This window comes from Apus apus, chromosome 4 (genome assembly GCF_020740795.1).
Source record: "Apus apus isolate bApuApu2 chromosome 4, bApuApu2.pri.cur, whole genome shotgun sequence".
NCBI lineage: Eukaryota > Metazoa > Chordata > Aves > Apodiformes > Apodidae > Apus > Apus apus.
The window spans coordinates 32773588-32795538 of NC_067285.1; the positions used below are offsets into that span (position 1 = coordinate 32773588).

At 37.8% G+C, this 21951-nt stretch overlaps 2 protein-coding genes across 11 annotated transcripts in view; one reads left to right on the forward strand and one right to left on the reverse strand.

Annotated features, from left to right (window-relative positions):
* CTNNA3 (catenin alpha 3) overlaps nt 1–21951 on the reverse strand; it is a 424834-nt gene that overhangs the window by 230292 nt on the left and 172591 nt on the right. For 5 of the 7 annotated variants that reach the window (XM_051618546.1, XM_051618543.1, XM_051618544.1 and 2 more), the window contains one exon: nt 4254–4286. The exons of the other annotated variants lie outside the window; for them this stretch is intronic. In XM_051618546.1, coding sequence (XP_051474506.1) covers nt 4254–4286 — 33 coding nt within the window. The remainder of the gene's footprint in view (nt 1–4253; nt 4287–21951) is intronic. 7 annotated transcript variants of the gene reach the window in all.
* LRRTM3 (leucine rich repeat transmembrane neuronal 3) overlaps nt 1–21951 on the forward strand; it is an 81203-nt gene that overhangs the window by 2834 nt on the left and 56418 nt on the right. The gene's annotated exons all lie outside the window — the stretch shown is intronic.

The window sequence follows — 21951 nt, forward strand, 5'->3', positions numbered from 1 at the left end:
AAGACTGAGGTACTGTAGCATCCTGTGAATTCTGAGCTGTCTGAGGAGACAGATAATGCAGTAACAGCTCGGAAAGAATGCCTGATTTCTGCCCAACACAAGATGTAATGAAAAGCTAGTGGGGAGTTAAAGCACTCTCTTAGGATGTGAGATCTCACCCCAAAAGCAAACCTGAGGGAAACTTAAGCTTAATAAAAAATTAAGAATAAACATGTACAATGGGATTTACTGTACTGCATTATAATAGTGTTTTTAGGGCTGATAACTATTAATTGAAACCTGTTTATGTGACTTCGTACAAAAGATGCCAGTGTTTATCCCTTACATCCAGTAGCCTTTCAGAAAGCAGTCAAAAGGCATTCATTAAATGAGGAGCAGAAATTCCTTATTGATGCAATTAGAGGAATTCAAATGTGCAGCAGCAAAAGCAAGACCACTTCCTGCACACATTTGTTTCAGTGCTCATTAGAAATTCTCTTTTCAAGACTGTCAAAGACATTAATGTAGCTGAGGAAACCATTAAATCTGTCATTTTCTTCTATTTCTTTTTATTTGGCTGGGCTGAGCTCATTAGGGTTTTGTGATGTTTTTTTGCACACTCTAATAACTAAATAAAGCTTCATTACTTACAAAGCCAAACTGAGCATTTTAGAAATACTAAAACTGCAAAGAGCTTTCAGGGAAAATTTGTTACTCATCCAAAAATCCTTAAAGAAATCAATGAAATATTTTTCTCTTAGTAAAACCCTAATGACATTACCAAATTTCACATATTTTTCAGGTGCAGTCATTCATCAATTATTCTGAACAAAATACAGATGTGTAACTCAGCTACTCCCTGCCCTCCCTCTCCCAAAGTCATGTATTTTTGTTCATTGCAGAAGAATATAACATCCCCCATACTACCAAATAAATCATAACTCCTATTTTGATTATTGGGGGGGAGGCAGGTGGGGGTGGCTGATGGTGGTTCTTTCTTGAAATAACCCAACAGCACCTATATAGAAGCAAGTCAGTAATTTAATTATCTCTATTTTATAACTTGATTTGGCTTAATAAGCTCCATGTCTTCAGTCACTTGGGAGGCAATGTTTCTACAAAGCAGTTTCACTGCAGCAAATTAGAAAAAGCAAAACCTTAGCAGAATCTTCTCCTCAATTTTAACTGGAAAAAACCTAATCCAGTCAATCACCTTGAAATATGCAAGATACAATGAAAACAAAGCTAGAAAGCATCCCTTAAACAGAACTAATACACTTCACCATTTTTTGTTTTGGTTTAGTTTTTTTCACACAATGAGACCATTCCCATTTTCAAGGACTGTAATGAGAAAACATCCAAGAGTTGAAGCTTGAGACTGTAATAAACCCTGCAACACTGAGACCCTGTCTTACCAAGTAAAAGAGGATGCCACACAATTATTAATGCAATTGAAATGCCTCAGCAGCATTTAGAGGCTGGTTTTTAACAATGAGGTGCAGTTTGAAAGTTGCTATTGAAAATTTCCCTTTTCTACCAGCAGGTCTTGGTTAGCTCTGTACTACAGGATTACAGTTGGCTGGGAGCTTCATGTTAAGAACCACCTTTGTGCTTCTGCAGGTTTTCATGTCTGCAGCAGTGCCTAATATAAAGCACAGCCAAACCAAGAAAGATTTGGCCCAGAACACATGTTCATATATGCAAATATACACGTGTGTACCTGTGTGTATGCAAGTGAAAGAAAATCTTGCAATTTTAGTTTTGCTAACTACAATCAGAAAATAATTTTTGCTATTTGAAAATACATAATACATCTTCTAAAACTTCTTAGTGGACTGTGATTGTGAATGAGTTGTATACCATAGAGTTTGACTTTATATGACTTATATGTTTCTTTAAAGTCTTGCTCTAACCACACTACTCAGAAAAAAACCATACATGAACTCCTACAGAAAGCAATACCTGCAAAATTATCACCAGCTCCCTTGGAAAAATATTTAAGTATGGGCACGACAAAGAAAGTAAGACCAGTATGTCATTAATCAGAGATGGATAACAAAATAATAATGAAAATCCAGCATGTTTATATTCAAGCACAAAGGGGCTAAGATCAACTAATTCACTTATCGTCTGAAAAGCTGCAGATTCATTTTTCATGAATTTCCAAACACTTACCAACACAGATGAATGTTTAACTGCTGCTGTTGTAATTCATAATGAAACCACTGATTACGCAAAATAAGATGCTCAGTGCAACTCTTTAAACCTTCTTGCACAGTCTGAGGCCTGTGAGCTGAGTTTCTAAATCCCACTCCAGTGGGATTTTAAATCAACATCACATTTTAAACCAACCTCATAGCATGTTAAAACACATTACAACACCCTTGCTTTCGTCCATGCAAAGTCTATATGAACTTGGTCTCACCACTGTCAAATTAAACACTATGGAAGTGACTTGCTTTGGGTGGCAAGGCCATCAGAGTTACAAACTCTCATCATCTTGTAGGAAACAACCCGGTCTTAGCTGGGCAACTTTCAGTCCCTGTGAAAGGCTGCCCCTTTCCTGAATATAAATGATGTGTTAAAGCCTCCAAGATCCCAGAGAAAAAATTTCTCCTTTGCTTCTCTCCAGTTTGGGCAACAGGTATCAAGAATTCTGATCCCACTCTTTCTTGGGTTTTGGATATTTTGGTGCCAGTCTCTGACAAAACAGTTAAAACCTTGCTGGGGTGGTGCTGAGGAATCCTCAGAGAATGCACAACCACTATGATGGCTCTTACAAACCCCTAAGCCTTCACACAAATATCTTTAGACACCAACTAGAAGGAGATGTGATTGAGTGCCTCTCAAGACCTTAATGATCCCTTCGTGGATCTGATTCAGTCTACATATTCCAAGTTCAGGAGAGCAGCAATGCATTTTAAAGATGTCTGCATTTTGTTTCGTTGGGTTTTTTAAAATCAACTTCTGTTCATTTTCCTGAGTAATTTATCGAGTTCCGGAGCTACCACTCAAAGACCAGGGTTCTTCCAGCCACACACAAAGTGCAGGACTCTTCCATGCCTGTTTTACTTTTCATTGGGTTTACAGTCTTTTTTGCAGTCTACATTTATTTAAGCAATATTGAGACAAATGTTAGGTGGAAGCACCAAACAAGACTGTGTCATTTCACCGTAGCACCCCAAAAGTCTCAAAAGAAGCCAAGACTTCTCCCCTAACCACCATACAAAAACCTTCCAAAAGTCCCTTACATTCAATATTTACAAGGGATGTTGAGAAGCCTCTGCAACAAACAAGCCTTTGCAATATTCAACTGGTATTTCAGAATAATAAACCACAGATAGCACATCTTTGGAAAAAGAAAATAACTAATGTACTAAGCAAATTCAAGGAGACTGGTAATGTTCATTCACTGTGCTGAGATTACCTCCAGCAATTGCAGAGTAAGAGAATAATAATGAGAACAAGTGGCTTGAGTATAATGAATGCAGCTTCTCAGCTGGCTGGTAGCTTTTCATTACTCACTATCTGCACTTAAACAGGCATCACAGCTTAAGGTCTGTCAATGCCCTTTTTTTTTTTACTATTATTATGAAATAGTGAACCTTGATATAAAATTCATTTGCAAAATAAGCATAAATCTACACTATTCCTGCAAACACTATTAGAAATTTTCAGTTTGCTGCATGCTAATGGTCTTTGCTGCCAGCCACTCAACTCTAGATAAATATTCTCTTAGATGAATTTCTGTGGAACAATAGTGACATCCAGTGGGTAGTTAGCTTAATCACAGGTATCTATTGTCTAGATCAGCTCACATACGGAGTGTTTGGCTTTTTACTTTGTATTCTTCTGTATCACATGCTAGTAGCACCAAATCCGTTCACCCAAGTACTCAACTGTATTTTAACTTCATCTCAGTGTATAGGAGTGATAAACTGAATGCAGTGAATGAGTGGAGAAAATAAGAGCAGATGAATGCTAGGCAAGAAATGGTTCATCCACTGTGCAAGTCAGTAAAAGGCAAGAAGCATAGAATAAGTAAGCAAGGGCAGGAGCTGTAACAACTTGTGGTCACTGATTTAGAACTTATTACTTATAAAATACATCACTAAGTGACTTTTTAAGACACTATAAAAATAAGCTCAGTCTACAAACAATTCATTCAACTTCCTAAGAGCAGATTTAAAAACAAAATATAATCAAACATTTCGAGTTTATTTTTATAATAATCTGAGAAATATATTATTAGACATTGAAAGGAAGGCACTCACCACCTGGAAACAAGTTAGAGTAACAACTTCATCCTGAAAAGACACCACGTGTAAGAGAGAAAGGAAGTAAATGATGAAAGGCCAAATTCACAAGCAACAAGAAAACCAAATGATGGAAAATTTACCAGTGATGTATGAATGACCAGCATGTTCACTTGGGCAGAGGCTGCTGGCAAAACAACCTCTGGCATGTTTTGCAGCAACTGGGTTAGGCCTCAGAGTACATCTGTGCCAGTGTTACTGGCAGCAATTTTAAACCAATGAAATGAGGATTATAGATCTCAATAACAGATGGATTTAATTTCCCTTAACTAGATTCACAGGAACTCATTTTACTCCACACAATGAAATGCAGTTGTATTTCTAACTTTTTGCACACTTGGAGGTCACCCATCAGTCCATGACACGCAGCCTAGCTAGGATTTCTAGAACGGGTATTACCATAGCAGTACAGTATAGAATTTGGATGTGATCCCGAGGGTTTTAGCCAAACTATTTCTTGGCAAAACAGCGGCTGGAACACAGTAGGACACCGAAGAAGTAACAGGTGACTCTGTTCAACAGCTATGTACAGATCATCAGGAGGTCATAAAGTAATTTACTCAAGACACCCTGGGATGGTTAGCTGTGAGTTGATGGCCAACATTTTATCTACTAGAGAAACTGCAAATCTTGTTTAGATTTAGCACAATCTTTGTAAAACCAATCATGATAAAAGGTTTGCAAGCAGTAGGCGTACCTTTATTTGACCAACCTATTACAGAAATCACTCCTCTCTACAATTCCTGTCTTCCTCATATTGTCAGACTATCATGATCTCAACATCAGCATTCTCATGCAAGAATGAGCATTGTTTACTGAGAAGGGACCAAAAGACAGTTAATCCCTATTTATTAACATTTTCTTTCTGAACAGCTTCCTGAAACTTACAAAAATTGTTACAGGAAATACTTATATTCATGTGAAAAATCACAATTTATGATTCTTCATTACCAAAATCAAGCCTTCAACAAAACCAAATATTTCATTCTTTAGTGTTTCTTACTATTTCTCACTAACTCTTCCATTTGTCAAGAAGAAACTGAATGAGTAGAGATGTAACCTTGAAAAAGAGTTCTCCAAAAAGCCTCCAAACCTTTCACTTACTGTTTCCCTGTGTGACTAATACCTTGAGTATGTGTCACAGCTTACACTCTAGACTGAATGTTAAATTTCTATTACTTCAACTTTAGTAACAAAATTGAGGTCATGTAGGACTTAATAATTACAGTGCAACCATCCAAATTGCCAAAATAAAACATCCTAATTACTCATCTATTCACACGCCAAACAGGGACATAAATGCATTACAAGGTTTACTGCTTCACTAGACCAGTAACAAAATCATCTGCCCAGTTCTGTGTGAAAATCCATTTCTTCCTCAAACTAACCATACATGTAACTAGCTAGGTCTCTCAGGAACTTAACTCCTTAATGCTGAATGAAAGAAAAAAACCACCAAACTAAACACCTTGATATTAACAGCAGCCTGCAGAAGCTGTCATCAAGAACTCAGCCTTTATTACTCTCACTTGAAATCCAGGAGTACCACCTCCATTTGTCACATTATACCTGCACTACATCCCATAGTGTGTTGTACTAACTATATGAAAAAATTGCATTTTTATGGCCACTTCCATTCATGTGCATAATTATGCTGAGAGATAGAAAATAGAAAAGACTTAGGCAAAGAACTGGCTTACAGTGCTAGTAAAGAGTTAGGGACAATCACTCAGCTTTTCAAACAACTGATTTTAGAAGAGATCAAATCACATTCTAAAGCAAAACTGGAATGTTAAAGGAATGTTATTGCATTTCTTAAAAGTCTTTTAAGCATCTGTTTTAAAAAAATTGCTATTGTTTGGTTCTGGGCATCTTCAAAGATCAAAAACCTTCTCTAAATTTTATTTCACACCTAACGTAACGAGATGGAGAAAATACCTTCTTACAATGTAAAACACCTCTTTATGAAGCCGTGGGACAGAGCTGATACGGGAATACTTAAAGTATGTTTCACCTTTCTGTTTTCTTGCATGATTATTTTCAACATTTGTAGGATTTAGGATACTGCTAACTAGTAACATGCATATTACTCTGGGTGCATTATCCTGGCCTTTATTTTGTACTTGACAACAAATCGTGGGTTGCGTGGGTTGGCTTTTGCATGTGCCCTTTATGGTCAGGAGCAGTTTGCTGAATGTCTGAAAACCAGTTCTTTAACTAATGTCTATAATAATTGCTACTGTAGAACTCACAGTTCTGATTTTAAATGAGGGACTTATATTTTCCACTTCCTTAAAGGCTGCAAAGCCCACAAATCAACTTTGAAATAATGTAATGAGGTTATTATCGCCTTCCTGGTTCAGCTGTAACTCAGGGGAGAAAACGTGCACAAAACGTTCCAAGGTACAAAACAAGACCTCCAATGGAAGCTGGGCACCCTAATTGCCTTTGTAATTCTTCCCTTCATTGCCCTCCAGATTAAAAGTAGCTGTAGATGAAGGAAACATGAAGACTGAACATGTGTTTTGCTAGAGTGTAGATAATAAGCAATAATAATACATTAGTCATACAATCTCTGAGCCACTGAAAATAGAAGTGTCATAAACGGATGCCTCATACTAAATCACAGACTTTAGAATGTATATTCTAGAACACCTTGTTTCTTGTTTGCTTTTTTAAAAAGACAAACCAACCCACATGATTCAGAAGCATCCACTTGGTTTGTGTTATGCAAGAACCACAGATGATAAAGGTTTAAATACTGTTTACAAAATGCAAAGTGGAGCTAAAGGAAAAAACAGTTGAGACTGAAGCCTAAGTAGTGTTTTGTTACTAATTTTTTAGTTTTGTACAGATTATCCTATTTTAAAACAGACTACAGGAAAGATGTTCAAAGCTGGAAATGGGCATTTAAACAACCAGATCTCACCCACTTCTTGCAATAGTGGAGCAGTTTACTTTTGTGATAGAACATCATCTCCCCTCCCCTTCTCCCCAGAATTTTAAATTTGAACAAGACTGTAAGGTCTACAAAGTGTTCTGACCAGCTAGTGGAGCTAGTCTAAAAAAATCACCTTCCCAAAGATGTCAGCAGGTTTTCTGGCAAGTGAGAGGAAACAGTTGCAACCTAACTGATGTGCAGATCCTGGCAGATATATCTTACCCTTGGGTGTGATGCACATTGAGAAAGGGTATATACTGCAAAATTGCCTTCTGACCTACTACAAAAGGGACTGTTCACCAATTCCTGGCACACAGTTAGAAAATTCATCAACCTCAGAAAAACAACTACCTATCATAGTAATCTTATACAAAAATATGTAGCCAAAGTTTGAGAAAGGGATTGTCTTTTCCTCTTCAAAAAGAACAACATCAGAAAATCATTCCTGCACATCACAGTTTTGTTAACAGTGCACTCTTCCTTGTAATACAACACTTTCATATCACACTATTAGCCTTCCAGCCATCTGTAATATGAATCATATCCTCAGAACAGTGCAAGCATCATTCCACATTGCTTCACATCAGCCAGTTTCTGGATCACACTGTACTATCTGAAATACATATGCATTGCATATAATAGCCATTTCCAATTCAACAATTAATTTCATGTGATCTTACACCTGTGACTCCCAGTGTAATGTCCTTACTATCCACCTTCCAACAAAGGATCACAGCAGTAAGGGACAGAAACCCTTCAGTGGGAACTTTTCCTAAGGCTAATTGTACCCATCATGAACAGTCTCTGTACTTTTGGGATTAGATGTTTAGTTTTTCCCTACTTTCATTTATCCTTAAAAACAGTTTCCAAGCTACACTACTGATACACAAAAGGTGAGCCTGCAGCAAAAACTAGCAGTATTATTATATGAGCTCAGCAGCCCCAATTACTAGCCAGTAACCTGTCCATGAAAGAACAGATTTACTTCAAACATGCATAATGCTGGACATCCTATTTCTACTCATCCCCAAGGGGTGCAGGCAACACAAATTTTCATTTTTCTTAGTGATTCAAAATCACAGAGAATATAGGGGCTATTTTCTAACATGCTAAATCATAATCCTGTATATGGAATCTTTATACCTTCAACATTTGCATAAGTGGCATCCTATTTTTAAAATATGCATGTCAAAAATCAACTTTGCCACAGGGGAAGGAATAACTGTGAGGCAGTCTGCATGTAATTGACAGTAACCAAGTTCTTTTCACTGAGAGTTTGAATATGCATCCAGTGTTTATTTTACAGCTCAAGCAAGCCCACAGCACACAGCTATGGTGTCTCAGCATTCTCTTACTTTTCTACTCATTTTTGCATATGACCTTCATTAGAACAAACCTTGAAATATTTTACAGTGAGAAGTGATTGCCTACCAGGCTGAGCAGAAGGCAGTAATACTGTAGGGGAAAAGTGACTAAGTGGTATGCAGTTGCACCTTAGTCTGCATGCTCTGAGGTCCAGCACTACCCATGTAGCTTTGTTTTTATGAAAGCTTAATAAAGCCCAGTAACTTAAACAATTATGCACAATTCCTTGGTATCCAAAGGATGCAGGTTTGTCTGTAGCCACAGCATATGATGCTAAGTTCTGTCATGTAAGAGCTATCTTGCAGCAGTATAAAATCATTTTAGATCATAACATAATAAATTGCATTCTGAAATATTAAAACATGCTGTATTTGGACTGTCAAGATTATCCTAAAGTAAAACCACCTCTGTATAAGTAATAATAATAAAATGCACTTTTGCAATGCCCTAGAACTACTGAAACACATGCTCTGGCTTCATGTATAAACTGACACGGCAAATTCTAAATTTAACAGAGACAATTTCTTTTAAAGCCTCATCACACTAATTATACCCATCAAGTCTGTAAAATACATTTTGTCAGCTAAGAACAGAGGACTTCAATTAAATGTAAATCCTTATTCAGCACTCTAAGCTGTTAATGGCTCAAACTCGTTAATGAGATGATGAAAAGAAATTGCTCCTACACACAGACTCTGTAGTGAGAATTTATTACACATACTCATTATTTCCACCTAGTTCATACACTTCAGAAAGTGTCCCACATCTATGTCAACACTCCAATATCAACAGAAAAATACCAAAATCTTGTTTGTGAATGTGCATATTTGGGCCTTGACAGTCACGAGAAATGACCTTCTTCCCCACCCCAGACCAGCCACTGTGACACAGTAACCAGTCTGATCTGCTGTTGATTCCAACTTCAAGACACGCATGCAGAGCTTGCTATAGATACTTGGCAACTTTTTTGCACAGTCCCAGCAGCTCATTTGAAAAAGTATTATGTATTCCCAAACTGAAATTATGTCTCAGAATCAAAATAGAAGAGTCTTTCCTTGAAGCTGTAGGGGTGATACAGTCTTAAGAAAGAGAGAGAAGTGTCTCAATGGCATTTTAAGCTAACCGTCCAGCATTCTCACTTTTTTCAAATAATATGAACACTGATGGCAGACTGCACAGCATGCCTAAGCTTATGCATTTTTATAATGACTTTGGATAGATCCTCTATTTGAATTAATTCAGAAGGGAAATGCAAAGAGGTTTACAGAACTCCAGGTGAACTACCACAGCGGGACTGGGGAAGACACAAGTCAGAGGAACAGAACTCCAGTGCCCCAAAACTTGCAAATTTCATTTCAATTTCACAACATCAGGAGCCATTAATTTTTATCCTTGTTCTCGACTGCAGGATTTTCTGTATGTGCTTATAACACATAGAAGGTTATTAAAGGGATTTCCCAATTGCAAGACTCCCCTAGATCAGGCGTGCTTCTCAGAGAAAGGAAAAGGATCATTATTTTGATTTATTTTCCAGATTTCTCTCCCACTCCACTCTCTTTCCTCCAGCCTGGGCTCCTCTTCTATTTTGATTATTTATTTTCCCAAAACAAAAAAAGACTCCAAGGGCTATATATAAGGGTATCAGATGCTCTTCAATTTTTACCAAGTCCTGTCCCTACAAAGCCTTGTTTATAAAAAACCTCTGCTCCAACAGCAAGCAAGCTTTCAGCAGTAAAGAAATGTTGAGAGATATTTTCACAATAATTTTAAATTACTTACCCCAGTAGAGAAGAATCATTGATCAAATAACCAATAAAAGGAGATGGTGAAGTGATTCATGCTCAAATACTAAGATAAAAACCGAAATAAAGCAGTTTTGAATACTTGTACATTCTGCAGGAAACCCTATTCTATTAATTTTAAGGAGAAATTAACATAATGTTCAAAAATAGTTATGCATGAGAATAGAAAAGTTATCTCACATTAATTCTAGGCCTTGCCATAATGGCATGCTGATTAGTTACAAAGAATTGCATTTTTTGTATCAGTGCTTTATTGGGGCAAGTTCCTACACTGAAAAAAAACAAGCAGATTTGCCTAAGGTTTATCACTCACTAGCTTAATAATTAACTAATCTTTCCCAAATGCATTTTTTAAATGTACCTTAAAGAAAGGCCTTTGCAAATAGAAGTCTTCTGTTTATCACTAGGATAGTTTTTAAGGGGGACAGCTATAATGCAGTATACAGGCAACATTTCTTTAGCTGATCTGGTTAATTAAAAGGCATGGTTATAACAGGCTCTTAAAGCTGCAGCTGAATAACCAATGATCCCTTTTTTCTCAGTAATACACAACACTTTTCAGCTATTTAATACGGCTTTAGGTTTCAGATTTAATCTAAGATTTCCAATCTACACCCTGAAACAAGGAGTCTCTCCCTGTTTAGAAGCTTTCCAATAAAACACTGATTTTCATAGAGATCCCTTCTGAATATCTGTAGCCTGTGCCCCTCACCTGTGCCTTCACTCAATTTAATGTTTGTTTTATACAATTTAGTACTTCCTCTTCCATATCTCTGCATTCCCAACACAAAGAAAAATGCTATTGCATATTCTTAGTAGTCTGAATCTGTAAGTCCAATTTTGTTTAATGAATTAGGAGGACACATGAACAGCTTTGAAGGGGGAGGGTAACTGGGAGAATTGCAAAAGCTGATGGAAAACCTGTGCCAGGCAGAGGAAGGAGGAGGATTGAAAATGGGAATCCACCTGCTATGTAGCATTTGCTAAGGCACTGCTGTATTAGCTGTATGCTTAGGGTAGTGAGATAAAGAAAAAAGGGGGTTTGAAATAGAGGTATTAACCATGAAGATGTATATGCATTAAATTGTTTGGAAAAGAGCCTGGAATAAAAGAATGCTTCACAGTTAACCACTCCACTGGTGTAGCAGACACTTGGAAACATAGCCCTTCTCTATTCCTGTTTATATATTGTAAAAATGACTGATTATTACAGGACTTAGTCAATAATGGTAAAACATGAATATCCGAAAATGAAGCATCTTGAGTTTTACTTCAGTTCTGACTGTATCTGACTCAGTTCCTTTACATTTTGGACCAGTTGGTCGTTGACCCAGAGCTGATGCCAACCATTCATGACACTACTCTAAAATAATCCACTAATACAACAGTGAAACCAAAGACCTCTAGTCAAATACCCTGAATGGGTTGGCCTATGTGTAGTTTCCAAGGAGTACTGGACATCTTCAGTCATTTCAACTGCTGTATCCTTCAGAAAAAAGACTAGATCTTAGGTCTCATTTGCTTCACATTCAGCTGTCCAAATACTAAAAAGCTACTCTCTAAGCCATGTTTTCCTTTCTAAAGAGTGAATTCAAGCAGACCTCCATGGTTCAGCCTGTGAAAAGGCCCCTTTTTGGCAAAACCACGCTGAGTGGGTACTTAGGGCAGTCAAATTACCTTTGCAAATACCTTTACATTCTTCTTATGCTTCTGAAGCAACACAGCTAAGTGAAGAATCACTGCAGGTCCCCCTTCCAGTGGGAAAGTCCCTCTTCATTCTATTTAAGAACTTGCTTAATGGACAAAATAGTGCACTTTTCCAGGGTCACCACCAGCAACATTAGCTTTCTCAGGTCAACTGTCAGCTCAGGCATGTTATTTTGTTAGGAACTGCTGTTTTGCTTGACAGCCAATTTGTCCCCACATGTCCTCGAGAAGTTGTGTTTAGTAGGCAACACATGACTACCTTTCAAACCTGGTACTTCTTGTCAGTGGACTGGATGAACCAGGACTGGAGAGATGGCTAGGATAGCATATTCACCTCTTTTTGGCATCCATATGAATCCAGTAGAAAATGCTACTGCTGTTAAAAGCAGAAAATCTGTCTTGTACCCTCATTCTCTCCTTTTGTTCATCTCAGACTGGTCCACTGGAACTCAGGACAAGTTAATGGTTTTCCGAAGGGTAAGTGTCCCACAAAACTCAAAGGAAGACAGAGCTCATTAACAACACACCAACAAGAGGACTTTGTGGCTATGGTTCCCATAAAGCCACAAGGGTGCTTCAGAAAGTGTAACCTTCAGAACTAACTCATACATCAAAGCATTCCAGAAGGTTAGCTGAATTTTCCAGAGGCCAGTCATATGCTGCAGTTTGTAAATCAGCAACAGGAAAGTAGGACAGTGGTATGATGCTGACAAGAGGTCTTAGCATTTAACAGTTTCCTCGCTAAATAAGCATGACTTGTGACAGTTGCAACAAATCCATTCTTCTCAGGATCAGCTTTTCAGCACAGCCATTGAGAGAGGGAAAGAGACAGAGAGAAGCAGCCTAAAATGTCACTTTTTTCTCTTGACAGTGTATAGCAGTTGAAGTATGCCCTTTCCATAGCATCCACACACTTCTGTGCAGCACAAGAGCCAGGCTGGAGAAGCTGAAAACATTATGCTACAGTTACGGAGGGCTATACCCAGAAACCACAAATGACCTACACTTCACCCAGATCTTCACAGACATCTATTACACTAATGTGACATGCAAGCCTATTCCTGTTGAAATTACAGTCCCTTCTTAAACGTACACAATCATTTGGTCCAAGATTCAGAAAATTCATTACGACCATAAAAGGTGCAAGGGAAGGCAGCAATACAGAGACAATGATTTCATCCTAAACAGCCCTTTCTGCATTATACTTTTTAAAAGGCTTGATTGATTAAATAATATTAACTAGCTCCTATTACACACAAAAATGTAGAAGAGGGGAAGGAGACAAGTCCCTTCAGTGGAAAGGAAGATAGCACCACTGATCCTTCATGTCTCCTAGAAATCGGGTTCAGAGGGTCGAGGCCATCTTGACCTGCAGGTGAAAACCAGCTGGTAACACCCTTTATGTCATGTCCCAAATCCTCCTCCTCAGGGAGAAGGATCTAGACCCACCACACACTGTAAAGAGGCTCAGTTTTTTCTTTCTGAGTTTTACACGCTGAAGACTTTCAGTGATGGATCCTGTAAATCTTTTCTGTCACTGTCTCTCCTGTGTTAAATACTCCAGGTGGGAAAAGTCTAGCAAGAGAGACACTCAATTTTCTGACACTTAGAGTGTTCTGAAACACATGCCTCCAGTCCCAGTTCCTCCCCCAAACCACAGGAGGCTACAGAACAGATTATTTTTACTTTTCCAAGCTAAGTCAGTCTCCCAATGAGTCAAATATCCATTGCGATGTTTGTCTGCTCACCTTCACGTTTCTTTGTGTTTTGGGAGGGCAATAGATAAGGACATAAAGACAAAGATTTAATCTAAATAATACATCAACAAGAACAAAGTAAAAGACAACTATGTCTCTTGTTTCTTTGCTTGGTATATACAGAAATGGAACTAATCAATCTGGCAAGTAAATATTCTTCTTTCTCATGAGTTTTAGCATCAAATAAAAAAACCACTTAATTTTCCAGGAGTTTCTAACTACAAATAAACACCTCATCAAGTCAGGTAACTACTGATTAATAAATTAAAGAATTTAACATTCCTTCCCAACTGCTTCATAATATAACTAATTAGTTGTAATTAGAAATAAATGTCACTCCTTAATCTTAACAACAAAAATATCAAAGCACCTTTCATTAGACAGTCTTGAAACACTTTACAGGCATTATTAATGCCATTTATACAGAAAAGACACCTGATTCGACTTCCTTACAGACTCTGGCATGACTGGGAGCAGATGCTCAGCCTCCCACCTCCAGGTCCCAGCTCTGACCACTGGATCTGTGCAACTGCCTATTCCACACTACTCAGAGCAACTGTGTTTAATTGAGCCAGACTGGATTTGCATTGCTGTTTGTAACTTAAAGCTGGTATTAAAATAGATGTTGCACATTACCAGTATTTTGGGAAAAGGGCTACTCTTCACTGCATTTGAAGAACTTTTTCTAAGTGACCTGTCTGTGAGGTGAGTGGGAAGAACACCCATCACACACAGAGATGGGCTCCTCACAACCATCAGAACAACCTTGGATCTTCCCAAAGGCAGCTACGTGGTAACTCCCACATGTGCCAAACAGCTTTAAATGTGCAAGGGAATCTGGTGGTCCTGACCTGTGTAGCTCTTAGCTGCAGTCCCACAAACACTAAAGGAAACTGCCCTCAGCCCAGCACACACAGTAAAAAAATGTTTTCATCTTAGCTACTGACTAGTCCCTACTTCAGCAGCAGTGCTGATTACATTTTTTACTTGTCAGATTAGCATAATCTCATTTTATAGAGTGAAAATTATATATTATTCCTTCTATATCCTTACTCAGTTTTTAAAAGCTTACTCTTTAATATTATTTTATTGGGTTTTATTACTCAGAAAGAAAGAGGAAATCGGGTAGGAGGCATGAGTCAGATGAAGAGAGAGTGAAGGCTTATGCAGCAGCAAGGGAGTAAACTCCAGACACTACCATCTGCATTTAGAAAGGTACAGACTTTTTAAATTAAGATATAGCCTTAATCCCATAACAGTCCACTTCCAGAAGTGCTGCTTAAAGATCCATAACATGTCAAACCGTGAAGGAACTCAAAGCTTATAGTCACCACAGAAATCAAGCAGACCCATTGTGGTTTGGCAGGCTTTACTCCTACATTAACCAATATAAACCAGATGATGGGGGCCTACAGAACTTTAGGGAAACATAATGGTTGACAGCAGAAAAACACTGCACTGGGAAGTATTTTATATCTTCCTATAAAATAAACTAAAACTCTTGCAATATCCACTCTAGCAATTATGGCCACCATCATAGATCCAGAGTTTGAGTTTTTTAGTTTTAAAAGACCCATTCTCCTTTGTGAACCATGGCTATTGTTTCTAAAGTGGCTCATGATCTGATGTGAATACATGATTGCTTAGAGATTCATGTGCACTCAGGTTAGTGTAAAATCATTACTACAAATATCTATTCAGATGAGTACTCTATAAACTGAGAAAACATCTAAAACTAGATTTTGTATCACCTAGTAATGTAGTATTAATAAACATTTTATTAACAACAGGTGAAATAATAACTTTGTATTTATAGTGCCAAACAAAATTCAGTTTCATTGTTTTCTACTACTTGTCCTTCCCAACATGACTTAGCCAGAGCATGATGATGTTGTGGTTATAATTTCCAAAAGATCCAAGTTTACTGTTCAAAAGCAACACATTTTCATCCTACTATTTAAATTAGTACCAACAAGCAGCATTGAAAAATGACCATCTCATGAAACCCAGCTTAAATAAAGACAAGCAGTGATCTCTCCTGGCAATGACCACACATCAGCACTAAGCTTCACCACTAATACTACATGCAGAAATTAAAGACATGTCATCCAAAAAACAGACAACTTGAAAGAAATAAGTCAACTGTGGTTTTTTTAAATATAAGAAATACTATAATTAAGTCACACATGTTAAGTACACAGAGCCAGGCTTGCCCATGCAGACAGAACAGAGGATTATCAGGAAGGAATTGGACTATACCAAGGAACATGTTTCTCCACCCTCTGTATGAAGAAATCCCTTCCTCTACAGTCAAAGTAGCTCAGGAGATTTCTCCTGCATTCCCAAATGGGGACCAGCTACAAACCGTCAAATGGTCCTTCTCTCCATCTCTCCCTGCAAACCATGATTGCAGGTGAGGAGAGGCTTGAACTGGGGTCTAACAAGTCAAAATTCTGTTCCAGCTTCTGTTGACCACATGCACATTACAAAGGAGTTAGAATGCTAATGAGATCACTGCTCTAGAGAAACTCAGAGTCAAACTGAAACAAATATGAGCACGCAAGTTCTTTTCTTTAATCCCATTGTGAGTGTTCAAAAAGCTCAATCCATGATAATCCATGATACAATAATCCACCTTAAATTCGGGGATGCATTTGCAGGAGCACAGACACTTGCAATACCACATAAATTGAAGGAATATAAATACAGGTTATTTAAATATTTGTGGTTTCTCCTGAGCTAAGGATATCACCATCACACTAGGAAATGTTATACTAGACCTGCCTAGCAGGCTTTCTAACTGCAAGTAACCAGTAGTCTACAACAGGTAGAACTACAAATTTTTAAAGCAGCAATAAAAGACAGGTTACAATAGTTAGAAAAAAAGATGCTACTATCTTAATCCTTAACATATTATCCATTCAGGCATGTGGATCTCACATCCTACTTTTAATTTTAAATAACATCCTTCTAAGTGTTCTCATTATAGATTTAGAAATGAAATTTTTTATACAGAAATTCTACTGAAACTTGAACATCACCAAGTTCTGGCAGCAAGTTCTACAGATTAATTATGAACTGTGAATAATAAGATTTTGATAGGCCATTTTAAAATCAATTCCCTATCCCTTGAGTCAAATGCTTCTAAACATTTTGCTCAGCAAGCTCCCAACTGTTTGCTTCACCTCATCTTCCTTGGTACTGCATCATCAGAATTGAACGCAGACTTGAAAGGTGAAATGTTTACATTTAGGTATTTATTAGTTTTCAGTGTATTTTCTAGTCTATCACATGTAAGCCTGTTCGTGCCATCACCGTGTTCTCAATAAGCCTTTTGAACTCAGTGTCCAGAGGGACATCACACACTCTTTTTTCGCTACTCACACTTTGCTTAAATACTAACAGCAGATGTTTATTGTTTAAATTATTCCAACCATTGCCAACAGGCATTACTTGCCATTTGCCAATTCATTTTGCTCGGTATGATACTGCTGATTCATCTAGATTTACTGAGCTCTGGAAGGTCCTGGTTGCATTTCCTAGGCTTGACAGACCTAAACAAACTTACATTATCTGCACATTTTGCCATTTTCCCTTTCACAGAGACTGCAAATCCTACTCCATGAATCTAACCTGAATGCCAAGGGCTCCCTGCAGCTAACCTTTTGCCCTGTGGAAAACTGACACTTCATTCCTCCTCTTTATTCTCTGCCTTCAGCCAGTCCCTACCCCAGAAGGGCAGTTTCCCTTTCACCTCAGGACTGCTTAGTTTCCGATACAGCCTGTTACAAGGAGCCCTAGCAAAGGCTTTCTGTAAGACCAGATAAATTCTGCTGCGCTTTACCCTGTCAGACAGTACTGATTAGCTATTGTGGCAAAGCTGTTCTACAAAAAAAAAAAAAAATATTTTCTGGGTTGGTGCTCCTTTTAAGCACCCAAGAGAGCAGCTGTTAGCCCCCATTTACCACATCTACTTGACACGACATTTAGGAGACTGATAAAAGCCAGCTATGTGCAGTATTTCAACTCTCTACTGCACCACCTCCCAGGTAAAATAAGGACTTTCCAGCAGTGGTTCTGAATTTTTCTTTTTGGTGAATTCAGGTCAAACCCATAACGTTAACCTTAATTTGTTTTCTGATTTCATGACACCTAGTGGTAGTTTCCAACGGGATGTGCTTATATTAGGCTAGGCATATTACAAAGCACTAAGGCTTAACAAAGTGTAAAAATACATCTGTTATCTTCATTCATATGCACTGGATTAAACCTAGAAAAGCTTATTACAAAGCTGTCATTCTGCAGAGAGAATTCAGTCCTTTCACTTTCTGTTTGGAAATCAGTGAGATGAATATGAAAATCAAGACTTATTATGTTACAAACTACATTCAGTAATAGGCATAGAACTAGATTTGATTAGAGTCTTATTGATCTACAATGCAAAAGCATGTAAATGTAAAAAATGAAAATCTATTTATTTCATTGTTGACAAATGGAAGTGTATGTAATATGAGACAGAAATAGCAAGCAAGCTTACAAGCACAGGCAATATTCAGATAAAGGCATATTTACTTCAACTAATGTCTGTTATTCTAACAATCCATGCATAAATGCCTCTATACTAGAATAAGACGAGAAGAAAAACAAAATAATATACATTCTTTGTTTTGAAAACATATGAGATCAGTCACATTTTTGGCTATCCTATTAAAACACCATCTTACAAAATCTAAGGCTCTATATTCTGAGGTATTTTTCTCTAAAATATAATTTGTCCTCTTGGTGCCACAAATAAGAGACACCGTAGATCAGCATATCCTAAGTAAACCTATTTTTATACATCTTGCAAAAGCAAAAACAGGAGACGCTGCTTATTAATGACAATAATAGAATTAAATGGTATCTCTGGACATCACTTTGGCACTGTAATCCAAAGAGAACTTCTTTTGAACGCTAATCCACATAAAAAGACACAAGCCTGTGTGCTCATAGCTAGGCTACCAAATCCAAACATGAGCCCCTTAATTTCTAGTCCAGAGGTATTACTGGCCTGAGGTATGTGGGAGAGGGAAGGACAGGCAACGACATCTAATTTCACAGGAGCAAACTCAGTCGCTAAATTAAGTTTCTTATCCATCCATCCACATTAGACACAGTAAAACCTTCGTGGTAGGAACAGTCCTGCTTAATTCCATCAAATTGAATGAGGTGATGGATGTTCTTAACATTTGGATGACTACTTTAATAGGGGTTTTTTTTCAGATTTAGGTCTCCTCAAGCAATTTCTCTTTAGGTGTCTAAAATAGGGTTTCAAAGTTTAGCTCTGGTCATGTACATTTTCCAGTCACAGTTCTGCAGAGTGTTCATTCTTAATTGACTTTAAATATTTGTAGATATGTATGTAGAAAAGGCATACCTTTTCAAAATACATAGCCGTTATAACACCCTCCCTGTTTAGAGAGAAGCTTCAGAAAACCAGCTGTCTTGTGCAATTTTCCTAGGCAATAAAATACAGAACTTCATTTATGAACAACCAGAGAAATATTTATCTTGCAGGTGTCAACAGAGCAGGGTTTATTCTTTCTATCTGCAGCCAATTTAAGAAAAAAATAAAATTAAAAACCATTTGCAACTAGGTTACAGCAATTTCCATTTAATACAAAATATTGCTTGCTCATCTGCCTGCTATTAGCAGATTGCTATCAGATATATTTCTGCTAATGTCATCCTTGACCCCTCTAGAAAGTGAAATATTACTTGACTTCTGTATTAAATCAGCTGTTCTCTGTTAGCATGTAAAACATTACATACTTTTAAAACAGCATCTGGTGGTGAGAGGAGGGAACACAACTGCTATATGAGTCCAAAATTTGCTGTCATTCAAAATTCTATTTCATCATATAGCTCTATGCATCCCACTGCAAAAATAAGACTAAATATTGTCTTGCATAATTCTCCCTGGGATACACCATTGCTGATAATTTTAAGATTATTCTAGGAAATATTTCCATCAAATTACAAGAGCAAAGCAATATGGAAAATATTTAAGTGTTTGGGAGCTTATTCTCCACTAGCCAGTGTGCATAACGACACAAACATTCTCTTTTCTCACTAAAAATACTGCAGCTCGCAGTAGTCCTGCTACCACCTGTCTTGTGTATCTAAAGTAAAACTGGGATAGGGCCAAAAAGTTTCTCTAATGCTATGAACAAGCAGCACACCTCACAGCATCCCACGGCTGCCCGAGGATTTCAGGGCAAGTCTTCAGCCTCAGCACCTGCAACTCTGACCAAAATCCATCATGACAAACGTATGACCTAAGTCTGACTCAGGAATGGATTTAAGCAACTGACTGAAACTTCCTTCGTTTGAGTCACCCGCCCCCATGAACATAAATCTATAACCGAGTACAGACACTCATCAGTCTACTTGCAGAAGTCATCTGAGTATTGACACGTTGTAAAAACAGCAGAGGATCCCTGGAGCAAGATACATGTGTGTGGAGACCCCAGGTCTCTTTTCCTCTGTCTACAGGCACCAGTGTAGAACAGACATCGGCCCAAGTCAAACATGACACAGTGAGAGCATTTCCCAAAAGAGGTAGGAGAAAATCAAACCCAACATCCAGACTGAGGAGGCGGTTGAGCTGCCATCCCTGGAGACAACTAAGAAGACAGACGTGGTGCCAGGGGACAGGGTTCAGTGGCAGATGCTGCAGAGTCAAGGTAGTGGTTGGACACTGTGATCTTGAAGGCCTTTTCCAACCAGAATGATACTGTGATAGTGAAACAGGTTTCTATACAAATGCTGGGAAGGTTAAAAAGGAGAAGGGTAAACTAGAACACCAACTTGCAAGTATGTTTTGAAGCATGTCTAACACTTGGAGGAAACAGATCAATTATTGGTACATTAATAGTTGGGCATAAAGGATGAAGGTGTAATAACTCATGTCAATAGTGAAATTGTGTTAAGAAAAATCATATTAGAAATAGCTTAGAATTAAATCAGAGCTTGCTGAAACGTAGCAATAAATAATATAAAGCCTCCATAAAATTGAAAGTCCGTGTCTAAATACAGGAAAAATATATCGTTAAGGACAATCTTATCTCTGTCACTTGGCAAGAGTGACCCGGTCAGGCTCAGAGAAATCAAAATGACTGCTAGCACAGGAAAGCCAGCAATTATGGTAGGATTTAGTTATTTCAGACATGCTGAGTTACCAAACTTAATCCACAGGTGGTACTTCATGGAGTGGCTAGACAGGGAACACAGTAAAAGAAAACCAACTGGTGACCCAGTCATCAGCAATTGTCAAGGACCTCATTGAGAATATTACTACCAAGACAACAGCCTGTAAGAGGGGCCCTAATATATTTAGATTCAACATCTCTACAGTAGATGAAAGGGAAAAAAATACAGCTGATCTTGAAAAGGTGAGTTAATAAAAGTGAAAGCTTATTAAAAGAAAACAAATTATCATAAGGTACCTATTGGCAAGTAGCAGGAAGGTTATGGAAGCATAACACAGTAGAAAAAAACCTCAAAAATCTGCTAAAAGACTAAAAGCAAAAAAACCACTGAGCCTAAACAGCAGGTTAAGACAGAATACAAGAAACAACATTATCAAAGAAGATCATGGCATACGTATATCAGTACATCAGAAAGGCACACAAATCATGGCAGGTTAGTTGTAAAAACCACAGTAAGACAGACCACAAAAGAGTTTAATGAGCAAGTTGCAACAATGCAATAAGCCATAACACATCATCTTTATAATTTCAGCAAGAGCAGGAAGGCTGTCAAAAGTCTGTGGGATCATCAAGGTGAACCACACACAGAAGACACCATGACTGCAGAAAAACTAGTGGCTTTTTGCACACTCAGTGCAGAACATCTTTGGGAGGTTTCCATAAATGAATCAATTCTCAAAGGATGATGCAGCTGAAAATCTGACACCAAAAGAGAAATGACATTTCATTGCAGAATAAATTAAGTAAACTGTAAAAACTCAACAGCACTAGCCACAACTCACCCACAAATTCAAAAGAAATTCAAGAATAAAATAAGTCAATTACTAAATGTCA